Source organism: Notothenia rossii (assembly GCF_949606895.1).
Source record: "Notothenia rossii genome assembly, chromosome: 1".
In the NCBI taxonomy this organism is placed as follows: Eukaryota; Metazoa; Chordata; class Actinopteri; order Perciformes; family Nototheniidae; genus Notothenia; species Notothenia rossii.
The window spans coordinates 49,528,985-49,550,646 of NC_136912.1; the positions used below are offsets into that span (position 1 = coordinate 49,528,985).

At 42.0% G+C, this 21,662-nt stretch overlaps 1 protein-coding gene across 1 annotated transcript in view; it reads right to left on the reverse strand.

Moving 5' to 3' along the window:
* Positions 1 to 2,687: 2,687 nt before the first annotated feature.
* Positions 2,688 to 21,662, reverse strand: part of hpgd (15-hydroxyprostaglandin dehydrogenase) — a 34,852-nt gene continuing 15,877 nt past the window's right edge. The window contains exons 3-7 of the mRNA XM_079653328.1: positions 13,377 to 13,483; positions 11,639 to 11,735; positions 5,155 to 5,231; positions 4,854 to 5,017; positions 2,688 to 3,282 (exon numbers count right to left, since the gene is read on the reverse strand). Coding sequence (XP_079509454.1) covers positions 3,159 to 3,282; positions 4,854 to 5,017; positions 5,155 to 5,231; positions 11,639 to 11,735; positions 13,377 to 13,483 — 569 coding nt within the window. The 3' untranslated portion in view covers positions 2,688 to 3,158. The remainder of the gene's footprint in view (positions 3,283 to 4,853; positions 5,018 to 5,154; positions 5,232 to 11,638; positions 11,736 to 13,376; positions 13,484 to 21,662) is intronic.

Here is a 21,662-nt window from a genome sequence, read left to right on the forward strand (position 1 = left end):
TATGTATCAGAGAGGTTCCAGGTTGAATTGAGGTGAATATTTGTAATGTTCAGATTTTTTTGTGTTTAATATTCATGAGAATATTTGCCATTGTTCAAATGATAATAAACATTTGCATAAAGCATATTTGTCCACTCATATGTTGATAAGAGTATTAAAAACTTGAAAAATATTCCTCTAAGGTACATTTAGATCAGATAAAAAATGTGCGATTAATTTGCGATTAATCGCGATTAACTATGGACAATCATGCGATTAATCGCGATTAAATATTTCAATCGACTGACAGCCCTAAATATTACACATCTGCCGTAGTTCTTTATTTATAGAGACCTGATGAGAAGACTTCTGGACAAACTGGAAGAACTGCCGCCAAAACTGAATATGTGACGTCAATCATATATATGTCAGGAATTACACAACATCTTACATTTATTTTCACAAATTACGTCTCCTTGCAGTATCAACATTAATTTGGCTGACTTTTATATTTGATCCAATTGGTCGATAGGTTATATTTACACCATAACGGTGCACAGCTGATAGAAAGGGACACCTAGTGGTTAAAAAACATTATTGAATTTTTTTGTTGAAATCTATGTTATATTTTGTTGAATTTATGTTATATTTTGTTGAAATTATGTTATATTTGATGAAAAAAATATTAAGGGTACACACTTTCATCGTGGGAAAGTAGAAGGTCAATGATAGAAATATAGAATAGAAAATATCAAAAAAATACTGTAGTGATCTCTACAATAAAACAGTTTAGTGCAGGACGTCCAAAGATATTAATAGTAGGATGTGCAAAACAGACAAACTAATAAGGCTTTATTTAAACATTAAAGAATACTTTAAGAATGTAAAAAGACAAAAACATTCTTTTGAAAATAAGAAAAAAACGTTGGGGGTACCCACAGATAAATATTAAGTCTGACAAAGTACAATCACCTTCCCTGAATTTGACTCAGTTGTAACTAAAGTCTGATTTAAGGGTTGTTTAAATTTCAAATCATTAATCAGAATCTGCAAAGTAACTCAAATAAATGTAGTGGAGTGAAAATACCAGGTTAACCTCTGAATTGTAGTGGAGTAGAACAAAGTAGTACATGCTGCTGAAACAAAAACATTTCCCACCTTGGGATCAATAAAGTATATCTTATCTTATCTTAAAATGATCGATGGCTACTGCCATATTTGCAAAATGTGCCTCTGAACCTTGACAAGTGCATGTTTCAGGCTTATCAATGAACAACAGGAGGGGTCACAGACATAAGACCAGCTGTTAAATAAAGCTCTTCTGACCTTAGGTGTCATGTGGGTATATTAATTCACCCATTTATTAATTATATGTTTTACATTTGATAACCCCACTGTGTTTCGTATCCCCTAAACTTCTAGGGTGTACACAGTTTAATACTGGCAACTTCTAATTGTGGGAAATACGAAAAGGTCTTTTAAAACTACAATTACCAGTAGACACATACCAAAGAACATTTTGCGAAACACACAATAGCAGTTCTGGGGGGGGGGGGGGGGGGGGGCTGGACCCGTCCAATTCCAGTTTTGGAAAGTCTGCCGTGGTTCCATTCCATTTCATCGAGCTGTTTGACGCTCAGCGTAACCTTGTCGCACTGCCACTCCAACATCCAATCACAGGGCTTGATGACTAATCACAACGGGGTTTGTAAAGCAAGGCGGATGTTGTAGTCCCAAACGATAGCTGGGGATTCTGGGTAGTGTAGTGTTTTCGGAAACTGTAGTGTCTAACCTCCGAAAAAACTATTTTTTTCTCTGAATCGAAGGTTAAAAACACAAAAGCATTTTACACAATTTAAATCAATCAATATTGTGTAATTAACAAGGATAAACTGATGTTTTTTAGTGGATGAGTAATGCAGATATCACTGTGTAATCATTTGACAGTGAGGGGGAATATATCCGGTTTTATTATGAAAACTTGGAGACCGGAAAAACTGTTTTCACCCCATGAGGTTAACGCTAACTTTACATGGAAGCTGCATACACGTTATCCTGGCGGGACCTCAAATCATCTTCGTAATATCTATCAAACTATAGATCCTACACATCGACTGGACGTGGATTCTAAGAGTACAATATACAGTTCTCGCTATAAATCTAATCAAAAAGCATTGTAATGGACAAACTATTCCACAATTTAGGATTATTTGTGAATAAACGTCCCTCCAGAGCGTTTGCAATTAACGGGTGTATGTTGTTTCTTGCACGACCACTAGTGGTCGTGTAAGAAATAACATACACTTTAAAAAGTGTCTCTGGGTCGTAATAAGAGCATGAACAATCTATATGGTCGTTTTTTGTAGGAGGACAGGCTGAACTGTATGTAAACACCTTACATTTTAACTTATACTTTCACTTTTTTAACATGTTTTGACTCTGTAATTTCTTTATTATTATTATTTTTATGATTATTATTATTATACCTTTTATATAATAATAATAATAATAATAGTAATTATAATTATTACTATCCTTGTCTGAATTCATATCTGTCCAATCCTGTTTACCCTTGTTGTTGCTAAGACACCTGAGTTTCCATACGGGATCAACAAAAGTGTATGTTATCCACAGTCTCAGCATGTGACAGTGACATTAAGATGAAACCCTATTTTCTGCATTGTGGAAACATTTGAAACACACATATATTTCATCTATATAATTTATTAATGACACATACTGTAATATAAATATAAATTACAAACAGATTGCCATTATTAACATTTCACAATATAAAATCAAAGTAACACATTAGTGAGCAGTATTCTCTGTAGGCAGACAGTGAGTGGAGCAGCTGCTCCGTTGTCTTCATACACACTAAAACTGTCTTCTGACAAATGTATAAGCTGGAACATAATATGTGCATATTGTGACAGAAGTGGGACATATGGAAGGACATCCAAATGAAGGTCAGCACATTCAATCAGGGGCAGTGGCCGTTTCTCAATGTCGAGTAAACCTACTGCAGAGCTACTATTTCAAGGATACTACGTCATTGAGTGGCACAGAATGCTGGGCATTTAACATGCATTTAAACAGTCCTTTGGCACCACTCGATGAGAAATAGTGGCTCTGCAGCAGGTTTACTCGACATTGAGAAATGGCCAGTGTGTCTAGGCTCAGGCAGACATGGGTTCATAGGTGTGGAAGTGGATTCCCTTGGAGCATGTGATCTTCATCACTGCCCCCTGCAGACTGGAGTCCATGATCAGCCTCATCATGCCCTCTGCGATCAGAGAAGGCCTGCAGACAAACACAGACAACATGAACTCACACACACAGGAAATAGTGAGTCACTCGTGATGTGTGCGTTTGTGTGTGTGTGAGCTGCACAGTGTAAGAAGGTTCCTCAGAGCCTGGCGGTACGTTCACAGTTAATAACAAGCTGTGAAGGGAGGACCTTGGAACATTTTTCATTTGATTCTCTGATCTCTTCTCAAGTGTAGAGCATTTCTGACCATGCTTTGGTTCAGTCTCTTAGAACGGGTCCAAATAAATAAAGACAGATAAAGTATCATTCAGCTGCCAAGTGGACTCTGGGCCACTTGTGTGAAATAATGTAATCAGAACAGGACAGAGACAGACTGAGTGTTCTCGAGCGCACATTTCACTGCAGTTGTTTGGAGAGAATAAATCACCATCAGCTCACAGACACAATCTTAGGTACAAAGAGCAATTCATCAGTGTGCTGAACGTCCTGTGACTGAAACACATAACTGTGACCACTACTCATATTCCATCTCAGTATTCATAATACTTGCATTCACATTTTTCACATTAAAAACAACAAAGACTTACATTATACAGTTTATACAAAACCAGAGCTGTGCTGATGTACTTTCCATTCTTCAGTTATGACACACTACAGACCATGGAGTGTGCTGTCACAATATAACACAACCTTGCATGTAAAATGCCACACACTTTAAAGCTTTTCATATATTAAAAAAATAAATAAAATGCAGGTTATTTAACAGTCTAATCTAAATAAACCAAATAAACAGACAACGCTTCTCCAATTCCTTCCAACATCCCAAAAAAGAGCTTCAAAATACAGATATAAAGGAACTGCCATCTGCCAGACACACACATAACCATAATATATCCATAAAAACCTCAACTTGACAAATGTTCTATTGTACAGACTCGTGATTCATTATTCAGAAACGTCATTTATGTGTCGGATTTCAACACGACGGTCCACTTTAAGCTGCCAGCAGAGGATAGAAGTGCAGCTCACATCCTGAAGTCTCTCACCCTTCACCAAACTACTTGTGCAGTACACACATCAGCGTGATAACAAAGATTTTAAATGACACCAATAAACCCATTTTATGGAAAAAAAGATTTGACATGTAACTGGATTTGTATTTTTGCCCCTTAAGCTCTCAGGGGGCCAATGAGCCACGTCCTGCAGCCCTCCACCAGGGGGCAGTGGACATGTTCTGGTCATGTTCAGAATGTGGGTCCTTCAATGACCTGAGCTCAACTTCTCACTGACTTCTCACTGACTTTTCACTGACTTCTCACTGACTCATGAGTAACCAGACATTAATCAAATATATGTTTTAGATCTTTTCTGTACTTAGACAACTTAGATGCCCAGTGCTGAACTGGCTCATGTTTAATCAAAACAACGATTGGCAAGACTTATAACCACCAAGACTCTAAGACCTTTTAAACCCTTGCTGTGTCAGTACAAATTCTGAACAGTTAAACATCTAATTATCATTACACAGATAAACATGTTATGTAAACAAACATACATAACATATTATTTAAACTATCAGAGACATGTTTGTTTGTTAACTTACTGTAAAACTCCAAACTTGCTCATGTTTCGTTTGAAATCGTCCTTGAACTTGACAAACTTGCCCATGTTGTCCTCGTGTTCCACTGAGTGCAGCAGAGGAGTGTCCACGAAGGCCGGGCACAGAACGTTGATCCGGACGCCGTAATCGCCCTGTGAGGATGCGTCCTGCGAGACAGGATGCGAGCGGAGTTTTCAGTAGCTTCATGTTAACTGTGTGTGTGCGTGTGTTTGTGTGTGTGTGGCGTTTGTGTGTGTGTGTGTGTGTGTGTGTGTGTGTGTGTGTGTGTGTGTGTGTGTCTTACCGCCATAGCTCTAGTGAAGCCGATGACTCCATGTTTAGTTGCAGTGTAGACAGGCTGGTGAGGGGAGTGTAGGAAGGCTGAGTCAGACAGAACAAGGAGAGAGGAGACATGTCACCAGCAGCCAGCGGAAACTCTGCTGGGGGCCCCAGAGGAAACTCTGCCTGGGCCTCCAGAGGAAACTCTGCTGGGGGCCCCAGAGGAAACTCTGCTGGGGCCTCCAGACGTCCTGACCTGCAAATGGTTTGTCCCACCTGGGAAGGAAAGACTGATGGAACCATCTGGTTCCCTCAGAAGCTTCCCTCAGGATAGCTGGTGCTCAGAGTCTCGTAGTGTTATTTGGTAAGGGGAGTGATTAGCGGTCTTAGAGCCAGAACAATCTCAACCTGTCCTCAAACTGTAGACGGCTCGCTGGCTGGGAGCCCGGCGACAAATGCAAGAAAACAATGTTATCAGGGGGGATAAGTGAAACATGATTTCTGTGCGTCGGCTGTTGCTCCGGGCTCCTGTAGATGTGGATTGTTGATCTACAATAACCAACAAAATCCTCCGGAATGTTATTAAACCTACAGAAATCCAGCTGAAGTGCACAGTAACAAATCTGCATCTGATTACTGTTCTTTATGTATAATTATTATGTCTTTATTGAACAAGGAACATGCATACACATTCGTTCATCTCAAATAGAGAAAAGATGCCATATGTCAGAATAATGCTGACATCTAAAAGCTATGTATTGATAAAACCCTTTTTCTTTACAAATTGCATTTTTTTTCAAAAAAAAGGGTTTTATTTATATTGAAAAAACAAAAACAAAATAATGGTAGCGGTTGTTAGGCAAGTATGTAATGTTATCTGCCCGGACACCATGATGCAGGCCTCAACGTTACACTAAAGGCCCTGACACACCAGGCCGAAATTTGCCATTTTCGTTAGTCGGACGACGAAGCGTGCCCTGTCGCCCAAACTCAATTTGGTGTGTCCCGCACCATCGGCCGTGACACGCCTTAATTGGCCTTTCATGGCCGTGCCTCGGCCACAGGCAGTCGGACAAAGAAATCACTCTGACTGGCTGTACAGCTAGCGAATCAGTGCATGAGAAGCGAAACGGTTGCTTGAGAATGTCTTCCACAAGCAGCACTCCAATGGCTGATAGCTCCAGTACCGCACAAAACATGTTTTCGATGGAGGAGAGTGAAAATGGAACGCACACGCTATTTGTTGTTTGTTTATATCGCAGTCTGTTCTTCTTCTCTGTCTTCCGGTTGTTGCCTCTTTTGAATGACGAATACACACTACCGCCGCCTGCTGGTAAGGAGAGTTATTGCCACTCAGGCAGGCGCAGTTCGTACGTGCTCGGCTGAAGTCTTTGCGGTGTGTTCCAGTGCGACACATGGCCAAGACCCAGGAGAACACGGCGACGCAACAGTCGGCGTCGGCTTCGGCGAGTTCTCTGGTGACTGCTTGGTGTGTCAGGGCCTTAACAGCATTAGTTCTTTCAGAGTGGCCTGCAGACATCACCGTCTGCTGACCTCTGACCTCTCTCTGACCTCTGCCCCAGTGGCTTTTACTTCACTACACATTGTCAGTGCAGTGGTAGATAGCCACTCTCCTCCTAAAAGCAGCATAAGTAACATATACAGTGGAGGAAATAATGATTTGATCCCTTGCCGATTTTGTGAGTTTGCCCACTTACAAAGAAATGCACAGTCTATCATTGTAATGGTAGGTTTATATAAACAGTGAGAGTAAGAATATAAAAAACTCAAATACTTATTTCCCAAAGTTAAAAGCAAATATATATTTATCTTTCGTATAAGGTCCATTTCTGGATTTTCTTTATGATATTCTTACTCTCTATTCATTACAATGATAGACTGTTCATGTCTTTGTAAGTGGGAAAATATACAAAATCTGCACGGGATCAAATACTTATTTCCCCCACTTTATTTGTAATCCGACAATAAAATAACTAGATACTGCTGCAGTAGACTCAACCAGATGAAAGTCAACTTCCACCACAAGAACAGCCTGCACTCAGATATTAAACTTACTCTAACAGTATTAGAACCAAAATGAAATAAAACAGCAGCAGAGTACATACTGTTAACATCGCTTTATTAAAAAAGTCTATGCTTCAGTTACCCGAAGAAGACAGAGGGCACAGTAACATCAACCTAATTTCCAGCTAAACACAACCTTTGACAGGGCAGCACACTGCGGAACAGTTGGGGGATATTTGACCACAAACCAACCCCCCTCAGGAGAACAAATCAGCATGACACAGAGGAGCAGATGAACCAGGGGAACAGGTGTGTATCTGCGCCCACATGGTAGTGTTTTATTTTGTGTGTTTCCCACAGAACAAACACTCTAGGAGAGAGAAGATCTGTTCTCTTGCTTCAAGACAAATGAATCATCTGTGACATTCTTACATAAATGAATACCTGTGTCTCAGAAAGGGTAATGTTTGGGGAGGAGTGCTACGTGCTTGAAACTACTACTGAGGTGTCACTAAAGCTTCAAAGTGGATATGCGGAAGTACGAACACATCACACCCATCCTCAAATCACTGCACTGGCTGCCGGTCTCACTGAGGATTGACTACAAAATCATCCTCTTCACTCATCAGTGCATATATTGAAATGCTCCCTCCTACATCAAGGAATTGCTCACCCCAAAAACTTCCACGAGGAACCTACGTTCAATAAAGGCAAACCTCCTCATCCCACCAAGGACAAAACTGAAGACCATGGGAGACCGAGCCTTCTGCTCCGCTGCTCCGAGACTGTGGAATGCCCTCCCAAACCAGCTGAGGACACAACAGACTGTGGAGGCTTTCAAAAAAGGCCTAAAAACGCATTTTTTTAGAATAGCCTTCAACTAGATTTTTAAATCCCCCACATTATGCCATGCCGGCATGAATGTCAAAGCTTTTATTATGTTGTTTTAATTGTTTAAAAATTGTTTTTAATTGTTTCTATTGTTTTTGTTGTTTTTGTTTCACATTTTTTAATTTTGTAGCACTTTGAGTTTTGTTTACGCAAATGAAAAGTGCGCTTATAAATAAAATATATTATTATTATTATATATTTCAAATTTGTGCACACAGTTAAATAAGACAGTAGTGACTCATATTCTTACCCCTGTAACTTGAGACTTCAAATGGCTTTAGTGCAGCACGGACCCAGCTAATGAAAGCACATTTTCCTTCCCCCATCCAACAGGGTCAGGCTCCAGTCATGTTCTCATTCAGTTTGTCTTCGCCAGAGCTCAGGATTACATAATCCACATTTTTACTTCATGATAGAGATGTAGACCCTCTGGTGTCATTCAGTGACAGTGTTCTCAGGGAAACTACTGAAGACCCACTTAGTTTTCTACATTGCAATCTGAGCCATGCAGTTTGAGGAATATACAGTAGACCTAGTAGCTAGTGACTAAAGGGAAATGGAGCAGTGTGTGCGATTCGGTTATATTACGCTTCCACATTAAACCTGTTTGCTTTTGACATTTTAAATAAGCCACCAAAACTAAGAATCAAAACTAAAAACTGATATCATGAGCCCATGATGGTCGTTTAAATCAAGTTAACATATGCCATTGGAAAAAATAAAAATAAATGTATGCATTAAATATCCTTTCAAAATGATACATTTATCATATCCTTCAAGTTTGTTTCAAAGGGAAACAGATATTTACAAAATCATAGACTGATTCCGACTGCATACAGTAAGTGAAAGAGATTGTAGAAGGGTCTCAGAGGGAGGTGTGTGAAGGGGGGTTGGGTGAAACTAAGACCCCATTTACACGGGAACGCAAACGCAAACGAACCGAATTAGATTAAAAAAAAGTATTCCGTTCACAAGAGACCTCTCGAAAGCGCTGGAGACGCTGTAGTACATATGCCGGGCCTGTAAGTGGCGCTGTACTTCCACAACAAATACACCAAAAGCAGCTAAGAAGACCCCCTGAGTATGGTTGCCATGGTTGCCCTTCTGTCTATGCCCCACAGTGGATTTAGCAACATGTAGTTCATGTCATTCTCCATGTCCACTTGTTGCTGATGGCTGTGGTAGAGGAGCTGTAGATTTTGAACAAACATCTGTGGTCAGTAGCAGTAGCAGTAGCTACTGACAGTAGCTACTGCTACTGCTACTGCAGTGAGCAGCAGAGGTGGGGCTATGGCTTCATCGTTATCAGGAAATGATCGTATAGGACAGGGATGCCCAACCTTTTTTTAAACCGAGAGCTATCTCCAAATAGAAAGGCGTAGCCATTACTGACAGCCGACATTGACATTACTGACATTACTGATCAGGTAAATGACATTACTGATCAGGTAAATACACACTTCTACTTGTATAAAACTGACTTTTGTACGATGAATACTTCCTAAAATACTGCAGATCCTTTATCTTACCTCTTTCTAATCTACACACATATAAGTATTTAACTGATGTTACACAACAGTGTTGTTGATACAGAGTTGGAGTTTATTGACACGTCACATACTACAGTGGGTAATGTTTTCAAGAAACATTGAACAGTGCTGCCACATATGCAGTGGCGGCGCCAGGGTATAGCTGGGATAGGCTACAGCCGTACCAAGAAATGGCTTAGCCCCACCTTAGCACCACCATGAAAAATGATGTTAAAGTACGTTAAATAAAATCCGCCAACTCGAGCGAAGTAAATTGCACAGACAGCAGTTAGTAAGATTGATTTCAGTAGCCACATGTCTGGAAATACCGAAGACTAGAAACGGTTTTGAAAACTTCAATAGAACATCTTTGATAATGTCTTCTGGCCAATCAGAATCACGATAAAGGCGTGGTGTTGTTGCAGGAAGTCCCGACGGAGAATACTTTTGCTGTAGTACATCTCTATATACATCGATACAACATTACGTGTTGATAGAAATCAACACGTAATGAAATAAGACCCCACGGTTTGATGATCGATAGGTGTGTGGGCTGTCTTTCATTTTGACACACAGAACAATGGGGGCTATCCACCCTTATCCACAATGTAAAGTCATTCACACAGCCTCTTCCCTCTTCTCTCTGTGAGGAGCAGCAGGTTCAGCTTTCAGAACAAATTAACAACAAACTAAAATGGCATTCATTTTTTTAAATATGTCGTGTTGTAATAGATTTATTTATTTTTCTTCTCAAGAGGGTACCAGAATGTGTATTTTATGTTAGTATTTCAAAAAATCTCCTGGGGGACAATCCCCCCAGACCCCCCTGCAGGGGTTGGGTTTTCAGCATGTCAACTCTTTCACCTGTGGGGAAATTGGAGGATTGGCTCCATGTCGCCCTTTTTATTTACTAGAAGACAAATGGGCCTTTTTATTTCATACAGTTCAATTTGGATTGAGACAGGGAAATAATCTAAACCTCACGCGTGGCGTTTCACTGTCAAGGGGAGCGTGTATGTAATTACATTGCAAATACTGACTTGAGCCCCACCACTGTATGGGTTAGCCCTACCATAGATTACCCAACACAAATACTCTGGAGCCACCACTGCACATATGACACAGGAAAAAAAGAAAAGACTCTGAACCCTTTCTTTGCCATTATATAAAAATAGTGTTGCTCCAAAAGTATAAATCAGGCTTACTAATAAGATAACTCAGATCTAAAGCTACACAGGAATCTGCTGCCAAAGTGCAATAAAAAAGACAAAGTTAATAGAATTAAACCCTTTTTTGTTGCCTTTTAGTCGAGTATAAAAATAAATGCCTTTTAAAATAGGATGCAAGCAACACTAGTTTCTTAACCTGAATTGATAATAGACTATAATCAATTTAAGTTTGCATTCTTATACCATTTTGTACTATAATTATATTGAATAAGTTCAAACAAACAAACATTTACAGCTGATTAATAACAGTATCTAACTTGAGTTTTTATTATATCAAAAACCTCTTGAAATGCTACTGTTATTTTTACTGTCCCCAAAAGCGCGTCGGCAGCCTCCAGGAATGCTTCCTTCACAACTTCGCCGTCTTTGAAAGACTTCATGTGTTTGGCAAGAACGTGACTGATACGATAAGAAGCTATGGTAGCAGCCTTGCTCTTGTTGTTGGGCCTGGTGAAAATGGACTGCTGTGCATTTAGCTGTCCTTTCTGGTCCCTCCCCTTTTGGGAGCGTAGGGCAGAATTAGGAGGGAATTCCGTCTCGTAGCGTTTGTGCACAGTTTCGAAATGCCGCTTCTAAATTACCTTTCTTCGATAAACCCACGCACAGATGGACTTTGAATTGGAATAAAAAACAAAAAAAACTGTGAAAGTGACAATGTTAGGCTAAGCATAGACTTTACAAATAAGAAAAGGACATAGTCCACTTAGACACATTGGTTTGAGGACCACAGTTTTGAAGCCTTGAATTTGGTATTTTAGCCTTTATCATCATGTTTTCTCTTCAGATCTGAAGTAACAGTGGTGTGTGCGAGTGTGTGTGTGTGTTTGTGTGTTACCTGCCATAGAGGATACATTAATGATGATGCCTCCTTCCTTGCCGTACTCTTTACTCATGTGTTCCAGTGCCAAGTAGGTCCCTTTAATCACAGAGGTCTGTAGAGACAAGAGGAGATCATTCTGCAGGCAAGTGTCGACCAATGCAGGAACCAAGATTGAAACATGTGACCCTATTGATCAGTAAAGCTATTTCTGCTTGTGTTTTCAGAGGACATCTGTTCGCTCCTCTCTCTGTAAGCTTTTTGTTGTGGAAACCCAATTGTGGATATACAGTTAATGCATATGTTTGCATGCTTTTTCAACTGTGATTAATTACACATTTTGGCATAACTATTTCAGGCCACTTAAGTGTCCTGTTTAGAGGGGGGGGGGAGTTCCCACTGTAGATATCATTTTCGGGTTTCTCATAAACTGGATAAGGAGTGCCTGGGTTTCTGAAATTCAGATGTCCTGTTTACATGCTCTAACGCATTCACGGGATACTTCAAAAACCCTGTCCATAAAAAACACTCTTATCTGAGGATTTGATAAGAGCAAGCACACGTGAGACAGATGAGATATAAGGTAGAGTCTTCCACCGCTCAGAGTCTCTGTTAAGGTACAAGGTCTTTCTCTCACAGTACAGCACTTTAGATACTTTATTTGTTCACACTTTTTGTCATCTTTTAATAAACTTCTTGCTCTGTATAATATTTGTCACATTTTACGCCTGTGTTCCTGCTAGCTGTAGTGTTTCTAGGAACACATTCTCCATCCTGAAGGAATCTTCAAATAAGGAGGACCTCCTGAAGGAAGCGACACTGTAATGGAGCAGTGTGTCTGATATTCTCATGGTCCTAGAGAGCTCTCCACACCCTAAGGTGTCTAAGTTCCCCCAGCAGGACCCTCTTCTGCTCACCTTTAGTCATGGAGTACTGTATGTATTTTACAAAAGCTTTCCTTGAATTATATTTTAGTATCATTGGTTACGCCTTGCAGTATCCAGACTATATTCTACTGCAGCTTCTCGACAGAAAGTTTAGGGTTTTTCAGATATGTTCTCATCATTGGAACATTGTATGGTGTTTGGTTTGTATCAGAGTCACCTCCGGGCTTTCCCGCCGGCATTAACTGTTTAACTTACGTCTGGCCTCCCGTCCAGAGGTTCCACATGTTAGGAGCATGGGTCACTGTCTGTGATGCTGCAGCCTGACTTACCTGCATTCTGTCAAACTACACACATCTTTCCATCCTCTGCAGGGGGGGATCCTTCAGGGTTTATTTATTCTTGTAATATCTTCTTGCCCCATGTTTAATGGCTGTTTCTCAGTTTTTATATAAAGTAACTTGACTTTAAATACGTTATCTACTCTCTTACACTCAAGCACACTTTGACAGGGTTAAACACTTGCAGTTGAATTCATCACATTGTGAGAATCATCACAACAGCATTTTATGATCATAACAACAAGGTCAATTATTTTCTTTATCAGAGGTAGTGAAGTCCTTGGTCATGCTTTTGTTCTATTTATACAATAAAAGTAAGATGCATGACTGAAATATATTAAAACCTACATTTTTTTATTTAAGGTGTTCAGTCATTTGAGTAATTCATTATGTTTTCATATTTGGCAGGTGGGCAGGCCCCCTGAGGTGGTCGTGGTCCTGAGGGCCACAGAGAGCCTGACACACACACACAGTAAGAAATGGAGGGCCAAACACTGAGGGTGTTAAAGTGCATTCTTCTCTTCCTCTTACCAGGTTCACTTGTATGGTCTTCTCCCAGTTCTTCTCATTGTTGATGCCGGCATTGTTGATAACGATGTCCAGACGGCCAAACTGCTCCACGGTGCTCTGGAAGGCCTCTGCCACACAAACAACAAAAATCAGCTCCACCCTGACCTCCCTGCGGATCAGGAGTGTGTGCTATGACTCTGTTCAGGTTCAGGTGTCCCCTCAGTGTGTCCTCCGGTCCTCTGACACTCCAAACACACCACACTGACCTCTTGAGGTTCAGCTTTATGAAGAAGAGGTGAGTTTTTGAAGCGTCACAGGATCACACATGATCCCAAAAGCCTGTACACACGTTTTCTGTAAAATATGAATAACACCCATAACATGATCGCTCTGTCCGCTTTTATCTCATGTTAGAGGACTAGATAAACCAAAGCACAAGATCCATGTGGAGTGTATCTTGTTCTAATGTTTGAAAGACACAGGGAGGGGGCCCTTCATTGCAGAGGTTCGACCCCCTGTTCTGTTTCCTCATACATGATGCCAAACGGAATAAAGACATAGACAGAAGTGCAACCATGTTCAATATCCACACAAATACGACACAGAAAGTGTGAATGAGGGGATAAACATTGTGTGTGTGTGTGTGTGTGTGTGTGTGTGTGTGTGTGTGTGTGTGTGTGTGTGAGTGTGTGAGTGTGTGTATGTGTAGCCCAGCATTACTATACTTGTGGGGACCTACATCTGTTTACACAGTCACGTGTGGGGACTCACCTCCTTTATGGGGACACAATGGATGGGTCCCCATAAGGGGAATCATTAATTTTAGGGTGAAGACTTGGTTAGGATAAGGGTTAGGCATGTGTTGGTTATGGTTAAGGTTGGGATAAGTCTCCAGGAAATGCATGTAAGTCAATGTAATGTCCCCTGAAGTGATGTATACATGGTGTTTGTGTGTGTGTGTGTGTGTGTGTGTGTTTGTGTGTGTATGTATGTGTGTTTGTGTGTGTGTGTGTGTGTGTGTGTGTGTGTGTGTGTGTGTGTGTCATCACCTGCTGCATTCCACACACACACACACACCCCACAATTCACACACACACACACACACACACACACACACACACACACACACACACACCCCACACCCCCACACACCACACACACACACACACACACACACACACACACACACACACACACACACACACACACACACACACACACACACACACACACACACACACACACACACACACACACACACACACACACACACACACACACACATGATGTGTCCACATCAACAGCAGCACAATCACAGTGAGGAACACTAAACAGCATTCCTCAGCCGTTAGCCTGCAGGGATTTGCCTCTTCACTAACAGACAATGAAACCTTGTTCCTCACTCTCTCACTCACACTTTCATTCTCCTCTGTTTCTCTTTCTTACCCAGACACTCACACACACAGATGCAGACGCACACACACACACACACACACACACACACACACACACACACACACACACACACACACACACACACACACACACACACACACACACACACACACACACACACACACACACACACACACACACACACACACACACACACACACACACACACACACACACACACACACACACACACACACACAGAAGGTGAGTGAGGAGCAGACATGCAGAGCAACATTCTGCATGTTCACAACAGTAAACATAAAGATCATGTGACTACAGCCTGTTGGAGGGACACACCTGAGTGAGATCACCTGCTGACTGCAGCTGTCCCCTCCACAGGACAACTGTCCTAAAGCTGTCCAACCGTCTGCAGGCTCACTAATAAGAAGTGGCTATTAGTAATGAACGTGTTAGAGAAGGGGTGTCTACACTAAGGCCCGGGGGCCAACTACGGCCCATTCACCATTTAGCAGCCTCCCTCTCCTCTTTCATCATCCTTCTGGACCTGTCTGCTGCATTCGACAAGGTGAATCATCAGACCCTCCTTCGCACTCTCCAAAAACTTGGAGTTTCAGGCTCCGCACTTTCCCTCCTCACCTCATACCTCAAAGACCGCACCTAGAGGGTAACTTGGAGAGGGTACGAGTCCGACCCTTGTCAATTAACTACAGGGGTCCCTCAAACTCGCTCTAATCTGTCATTAGCCCACATGGTTTTTCATTCTGCTACGCCATTCGACACCCAATTAATTCTGTCCTTTCCCCGCTCAGAGACCCAGGTCGTCACACGCATCTCTGCTTGTCTAGCTGACATCTCTCAGTGGATGTCTGCTCACCACCTCAAGCTCAACCTTGACAAGACTGAATTGCTTTTCCTTCCGGGAAAAGATTGTCCCACTCTTGACCTAACAATCAACATCGGCACCTCTATTGTTTCCCAGACTCAGACTGCAAGGAATCTGGGTGTGACCCTAGATAACAAAGTGTCCTTCACTGCAAACATCGCTGCTACAACTGCTGCAGATACACGCTTTACAACATCAGGAGGATACCCTCCTGACCCAGAAAGCATTGCAGGTTCTGGTCCAGCTTCCTCCTGGCTGGTCTACCTGCATGTGCCATCCGACCTCTGCAGCTCATCCACAGGCAGCGGCTCGTCTGGTCTTCAAACGGACAAACGGTGCTGCTATCGGTATATGTGTTACGTCTACTTCCTTAGTTTAACTTTAAACCATTTTGGTTGGTTGGGAATCCTCATCCCGTGTGATGTATCCAGTTTGAGACCCCTCTGATTGGCCACTTTAAGGCCAAATCCCAAACCACTCCCTCGACCCTACCCCTCCGTGACGGAGTGAACTCCGTCTGTAGCCACACTCGCAGCTCAACGAGGCTCCCTCCTGTCAGATGGAGGGAGTAAATACAGCAGCAAGCTTTGGGACGGCCTCCCCTCTCTTCGGCAGAAAAAGGAAATGCCGTAACTGTATGTAACAGCGGTTTCAAATCAGCATCTCTTTGACAAAAAATTTAAATGACTAACTCAAATAAAACTCCAAACATCTTTCATTGTGTTTCAAAGCTCTTTTAGTTTTAAACCTGATGTTTATAAGCTTCTTAGTTTTTGCAACGGTCTGTAAATATACACAACTTCATAATAAAATGCACACATTTACCTTTTTCTAGACTAAACACAGGTATGATCCTAAATTAAAAAAATATGAGGTTATCATGAGGTTGTTAACATCGCAGTTTATCAGTGGATGTTTGCTGGAACTACTTTACTTTCCTGACGGACACACACAGCGTTGACTACGGTCAGGTAGAGACCGGTCTCAAGTCAGCACCGATGCAGACTCGCTGTTTGAGGGCTTAAAGAGCAACTTGCAGGTTGTTTTTTTTTTACTACATTTATGCTTAACCTTGCCTGAAAATTACAATTAAAAATGTTAATGCAGGATTTGATATGTTTTACAAGACATAAGGGCAGGAATTCAGAGGAAAAGGAGCCGTTTTGAGCTCTGCTACTAAATACTGCTTTTTTTAACGTCATACGTCAAATGCGTCATATTACGACACATGGGGGAGTTAACTTTCTCGGACTCGTTATCTGCCTAATCCGCGGTAGTAGTTTGTAGTTGGTTTGAGCGGTTGTGATTTAGTGAGCTGTTATTTTTTCGGTAATTTTACATTGCATTTCACCATTTGTAATCATGGTGAGCTTGTGTTTGTGCAGGTTGCACAAACTCAAGCCTGTCACGGCATCGAGTCCACAGTTTCCCTCACGGGAAAAGGACCGGAGCTAGCGTTCGTTCCTGGGTGCGTTGTGCATCCACCTCCCTGCAGCACATACTCCGTCTCTACAGCTTTATCAGGAAACCCTATTACATCTCTCTCCCCCCTCTTCACTGATTTCTCTCTCTCCTCCGGTACACGGCACCGTAAGACGTAGTGTGGAGTTGCATTAGGTAACGCTGTGGTGGCTGTACTGCTCCAGCCGTCTCCTTTGTGTTTGTTTGTTTCCCCCTGTCTGTGTTGTTTGTGTGTGCGTGGTGGCTGTCACTCCTGGCTCCCGGCTCAACCTCCACTCACCTGCTGCAATCAGCTGTGCACCCTCCCTGACTACACACCTGCTTTCCATCAAGTCATTTACAACGGCATATCAACGGAGGCTCCACAACCTTTCTCCGTCAGATCGTCAAGTATCAGCCGTATCTCGCGTCTCCCCTCCGTTCAGCACCGTAGTGTGGAGTTGCATTCGGTAACGCGAGATACGGCTGATACTTGCGCATTAGTTTCTGTTATGGATCAGTATCAACAGTCCTGCCAGTAACGTTACTATATTATCAATAATACTTTAGTTATAGCCTGATATATGATAGCTAACTTTACAATGTTGTGATGTGACTGACGTTAGCTAACATGCTAACGCCGGTCACTCACCAAGACAGCTGCTCTGTTCTCCACTGGTTCTCCACACACCAAAGCTCCATTTCTCTTCTTTTTTTTTCTAATCCTTGGCTGCTCCTGGTCTCTTGGACGCCTAGCAGGCTCATAATTATAATCATATGCATTCGAATATATATTTCCAACCTCTTCTGTGTCAAAACTAGCATTGTGATCCATGTTTATTCATACGTTAGACCGGCCGCTCTCCCCCTTGTTTCCCCCATGTTACGTCACATGCGGAAGTGAAAATGTCTTACTAAAACGACGCCAGATGTCACTGTAGTGTATATTTCTGTATATGTTTTGGAAAATCTAGTGTATTCAACATTTTCCTACACATTTATTCACTGGTGTCTCTAACCTGCAAGTTGCTCTTTAATAGCCCACTCCCCCTCCACACTAGTTGGTTTGGAACAGCCCTCAATATGGCGGACCCTCCGCGTGAACGTGCAAACGGAGGAGTAGGGTGTAGGGGGCGGTTTGGGAATGGGCCTAAATGCCACTCGTCATCTCTCTCAACAGCGCTCTTATTATTGTTGTGAGACTCCCGCAGGCATGGCGGACAGAGCGAAGCGATCGAAGGTCTGGGTGCACTTTAAAAAATGTAGTGGTGATCAGGCCTGGAATTTCGTCATTTTAGGGGCAAGGCCACTTGGCCTTTTGAGTTGTCAATTTTTTAAGGGCACAAAGGCCAAAAGCCAGGGCACCAAGGCCATAAATTAAAACAATGATTTAACATACGATATGAAGTGACTACGATTGTATATGCATTTACAATACTTTTATATATATTTATTAAGCATTCAATGGACACCAAATTGCAATTAAACAAATTCTTTATTAAAACTACAAAGGATTCTTATAGCACAGACATGTTTGGCTCACTGTGAGACTGTGGTAGTGGGCCTACGTCAAGGTGCGTCCTTATTCTGAGTCACTTGAAGATGGAGATGATGACGAGTCAGGGAGAATTGGACTTTTGGGGTTCCTTTGACCATAGGGATGAATATTGGGTCTCCTTTTGTTGATGCCAGCTGCCCGCCATCTTGCCACAGCTTCATCACTTTGATATTCAGCAGGAGCACAACCCTGGGATTTGATGAGGAGTAGATCTTCAATTGTTGAAGTGTGCAGGCTTAAACGCCAATCGCCCTGCATTCTCTTCATTACTGAGAACTGCCGTTCAACTTGAGAGGTAGAGACAGGAAAAACTAGGACTATTTGTATTAGGTGCAGCAGATTGGGGTACATTCTTCCCTTCTCCAACAAGAATCTGGACCATAATGGGAGGAAAGTTTCCCTACTATGGTGACGCACAATGTCGTATGTAGACAGTTCAGGCATGCCACAAGACATGTGAATGGGTATTTTGATCGCGTTTTGAAAATTGGGCGATATAAACGAGCAGCAAACATTGAACTTCCGTCTGCGATCGCCGGTGGTCAAATAAGTCTGCACAGAGGTCTTTGACAGCTAACAACACAGCGCTAACTGCCTAGCGCTAGATAATAATAAAAAAAGAACACAACTGCAACATAACTCAGGGTTCTTACACCTTTTCCAAAGTCAAATTCAAGCACTTTTCAAGCATTTTCAAGGTGCATTTTCAAGCTTTTCAAGCAGCGTACAGCTGTTGTAAATTACATATTTATATGCACATATTTATACTCAAATGATTATTTCCCTACCTCACATTAAATCCGATGTTCTTTATGCTATAAACAACCAAATGTGTGTTTCGTAATAGCATTCTACATAAGGATGACAAATTAAAGATAAGAAAACAAAGTTTAATATTGTAAAATGAGTGACCCATATCATATATAGTAGACTGGGCATCCCATATAACCTGGCTGAGCCAATATAAAACAATCAGCCAACTAACTTTTCAATAAATTCTTTATTAACATTTTAAACATTTTTTAGGTCCTTTTAGGGTGGCAGTAAACATACGGCTCTCCAAGGTTAGGACAAAACCATTGAAACACAAAGCTGATATAAAAAAAAGCGTGTGCAGAGATCCTCTTTCTGTGTAAGAGTTTTGGAGGTTTCCAGGGAATCTTTTTCAGAATATGAAACTTTTATTGCCAAAATCTCCCGATAAATACATGTTTGAAGCTTGTAAAGGTAAGATGACAGCTCTCCCTCGCACTAATGCTTTTACGTAGCGATGCTCCCCCCTCCCTCCCGGTGACATTATGAATGTATGGCGTATAGCAGGGGTCGGCAACCTTTTTGATATGAAGTGCCATTTTAAAAATGTTATCAGCGTGCCAACGATCGATAATTATCAACGGGGGGGGGGTTGAGGAGCTTGACGGTCGTCAACTATCAGCTGGAGGGCGGGGGAGCCTCGCCGCGGGGAAGCAGTGTGTGGACCTGTCAGCGCAACTTACATGATGCCGAATTTAACAAACACATTTAAATAATTGGTTTAAACGGCATAATAATAAGGACGATCGTCCGTTCTGTGATTCTCCAGAACACACAAGTTATGATATTAGGGTCATGCAGAGTGAGATGAGATCGCTGTCCCTTTAAGAGAGAGAGAGAGGGGTGCGGCTTGTGCATGTGTGTTTGTGGATGGTAGAGCGACAGTGAGGGAACGTGTATATGTTTCTGGAAGTGAAACGGGAAAGCAGAAAAACAGAGGTCTGTGATGTATTTTGTGAAACAGAAGAACAGCTAAATAAATGCAACGTCCTCCCAAGAAGAGCTCGCCTCTCTCCAGTCATTTAAGCTAAAGTGGGTTATTGAACCTGAAGCTTGTTGCTTCTGCCCTCCTCGACTACGGTCTGGGAGCCGACAGGAAAGTTCAACACACAGATGGCCAGTCCGCCCCTTTGTAGCATATTATTTCGATGAGAGATGAGCAGATCGCCACTGGGCTTTCAACTAAATACACAGCCACGCAAAAACTGCGTCATTTGTACAGCTCATTATGGGTACTGCAATTAGTGAAGTGCTTTCCTCCGTGGTGAAACGATCAGCACTGCACCACGGAGGAAAGCGGCAGAAAGTCACCTGGAGTTAAAGAGCGGGGCTGCGTTGCGTGCATGGCTTCCTTCTGCAGGTAACGGGGAGACGACCTCTGGCGGCGGTCTCGCGTTCAGGATCCGAAAATTAATTTAAATATTTTGCACACTTATTCCACTTATTCCTAGTGTGCCACTGGTTATGCCAATGCTGGCACGCGTGCCAGGGGTTGCCGACCCCTTGCGTATAGTAATCATAGATAACACGGCAGGGTCCGTTACAGTTTGTTTTCATCTGATTTCAAATAAACAAAGTCTTGGCTTTCAGAATATTAAACTTGTTTTGGCAAATTCAGATGATAAATACAACTTTGAAGCTTGTAACGGCATAATTACAAGCAGAGAACGGAGTAACTTTACGTCAAAGCAGGCATAACAACAGCCGGTGTTTCTCGTGAGTGTTTTCCCCGGGAAACTAACACAATACACACAAACGCAAAAATACACAAACACACACTCGCGAGCTTCCCCCAGACCATTAATACAAACGAAAATATGTTTCCTCCGTTAGAAAGCTAGGAATATCCTCTTTCCAACAGTGTATAACTCAAAATGTGTCTTCGGGTCAATGTGACTGATTTCGATGGAGCAAGTTTAGGCACGAAAAATACTACCAGTAGAAATACATTGCTTTTATGTGCTTCATCCTCTGAAAACCACAGGATGGCGACTGTCGCACATACTGACATAGGTACGCTCCTTTTTATTATTGTCACCTGCATAAGCAATTATCCCACATCGAGTTCGCTAACGTTACTAGCTTAAACAAACGTAACATGCAACGTTAGCCTAATCCAAAATGCTCTACTACGGCTTACCTTTCATATTGCTCGTCAGCGCAGACTCTCCCATCGCGAATAATTGAAATTCTTTGT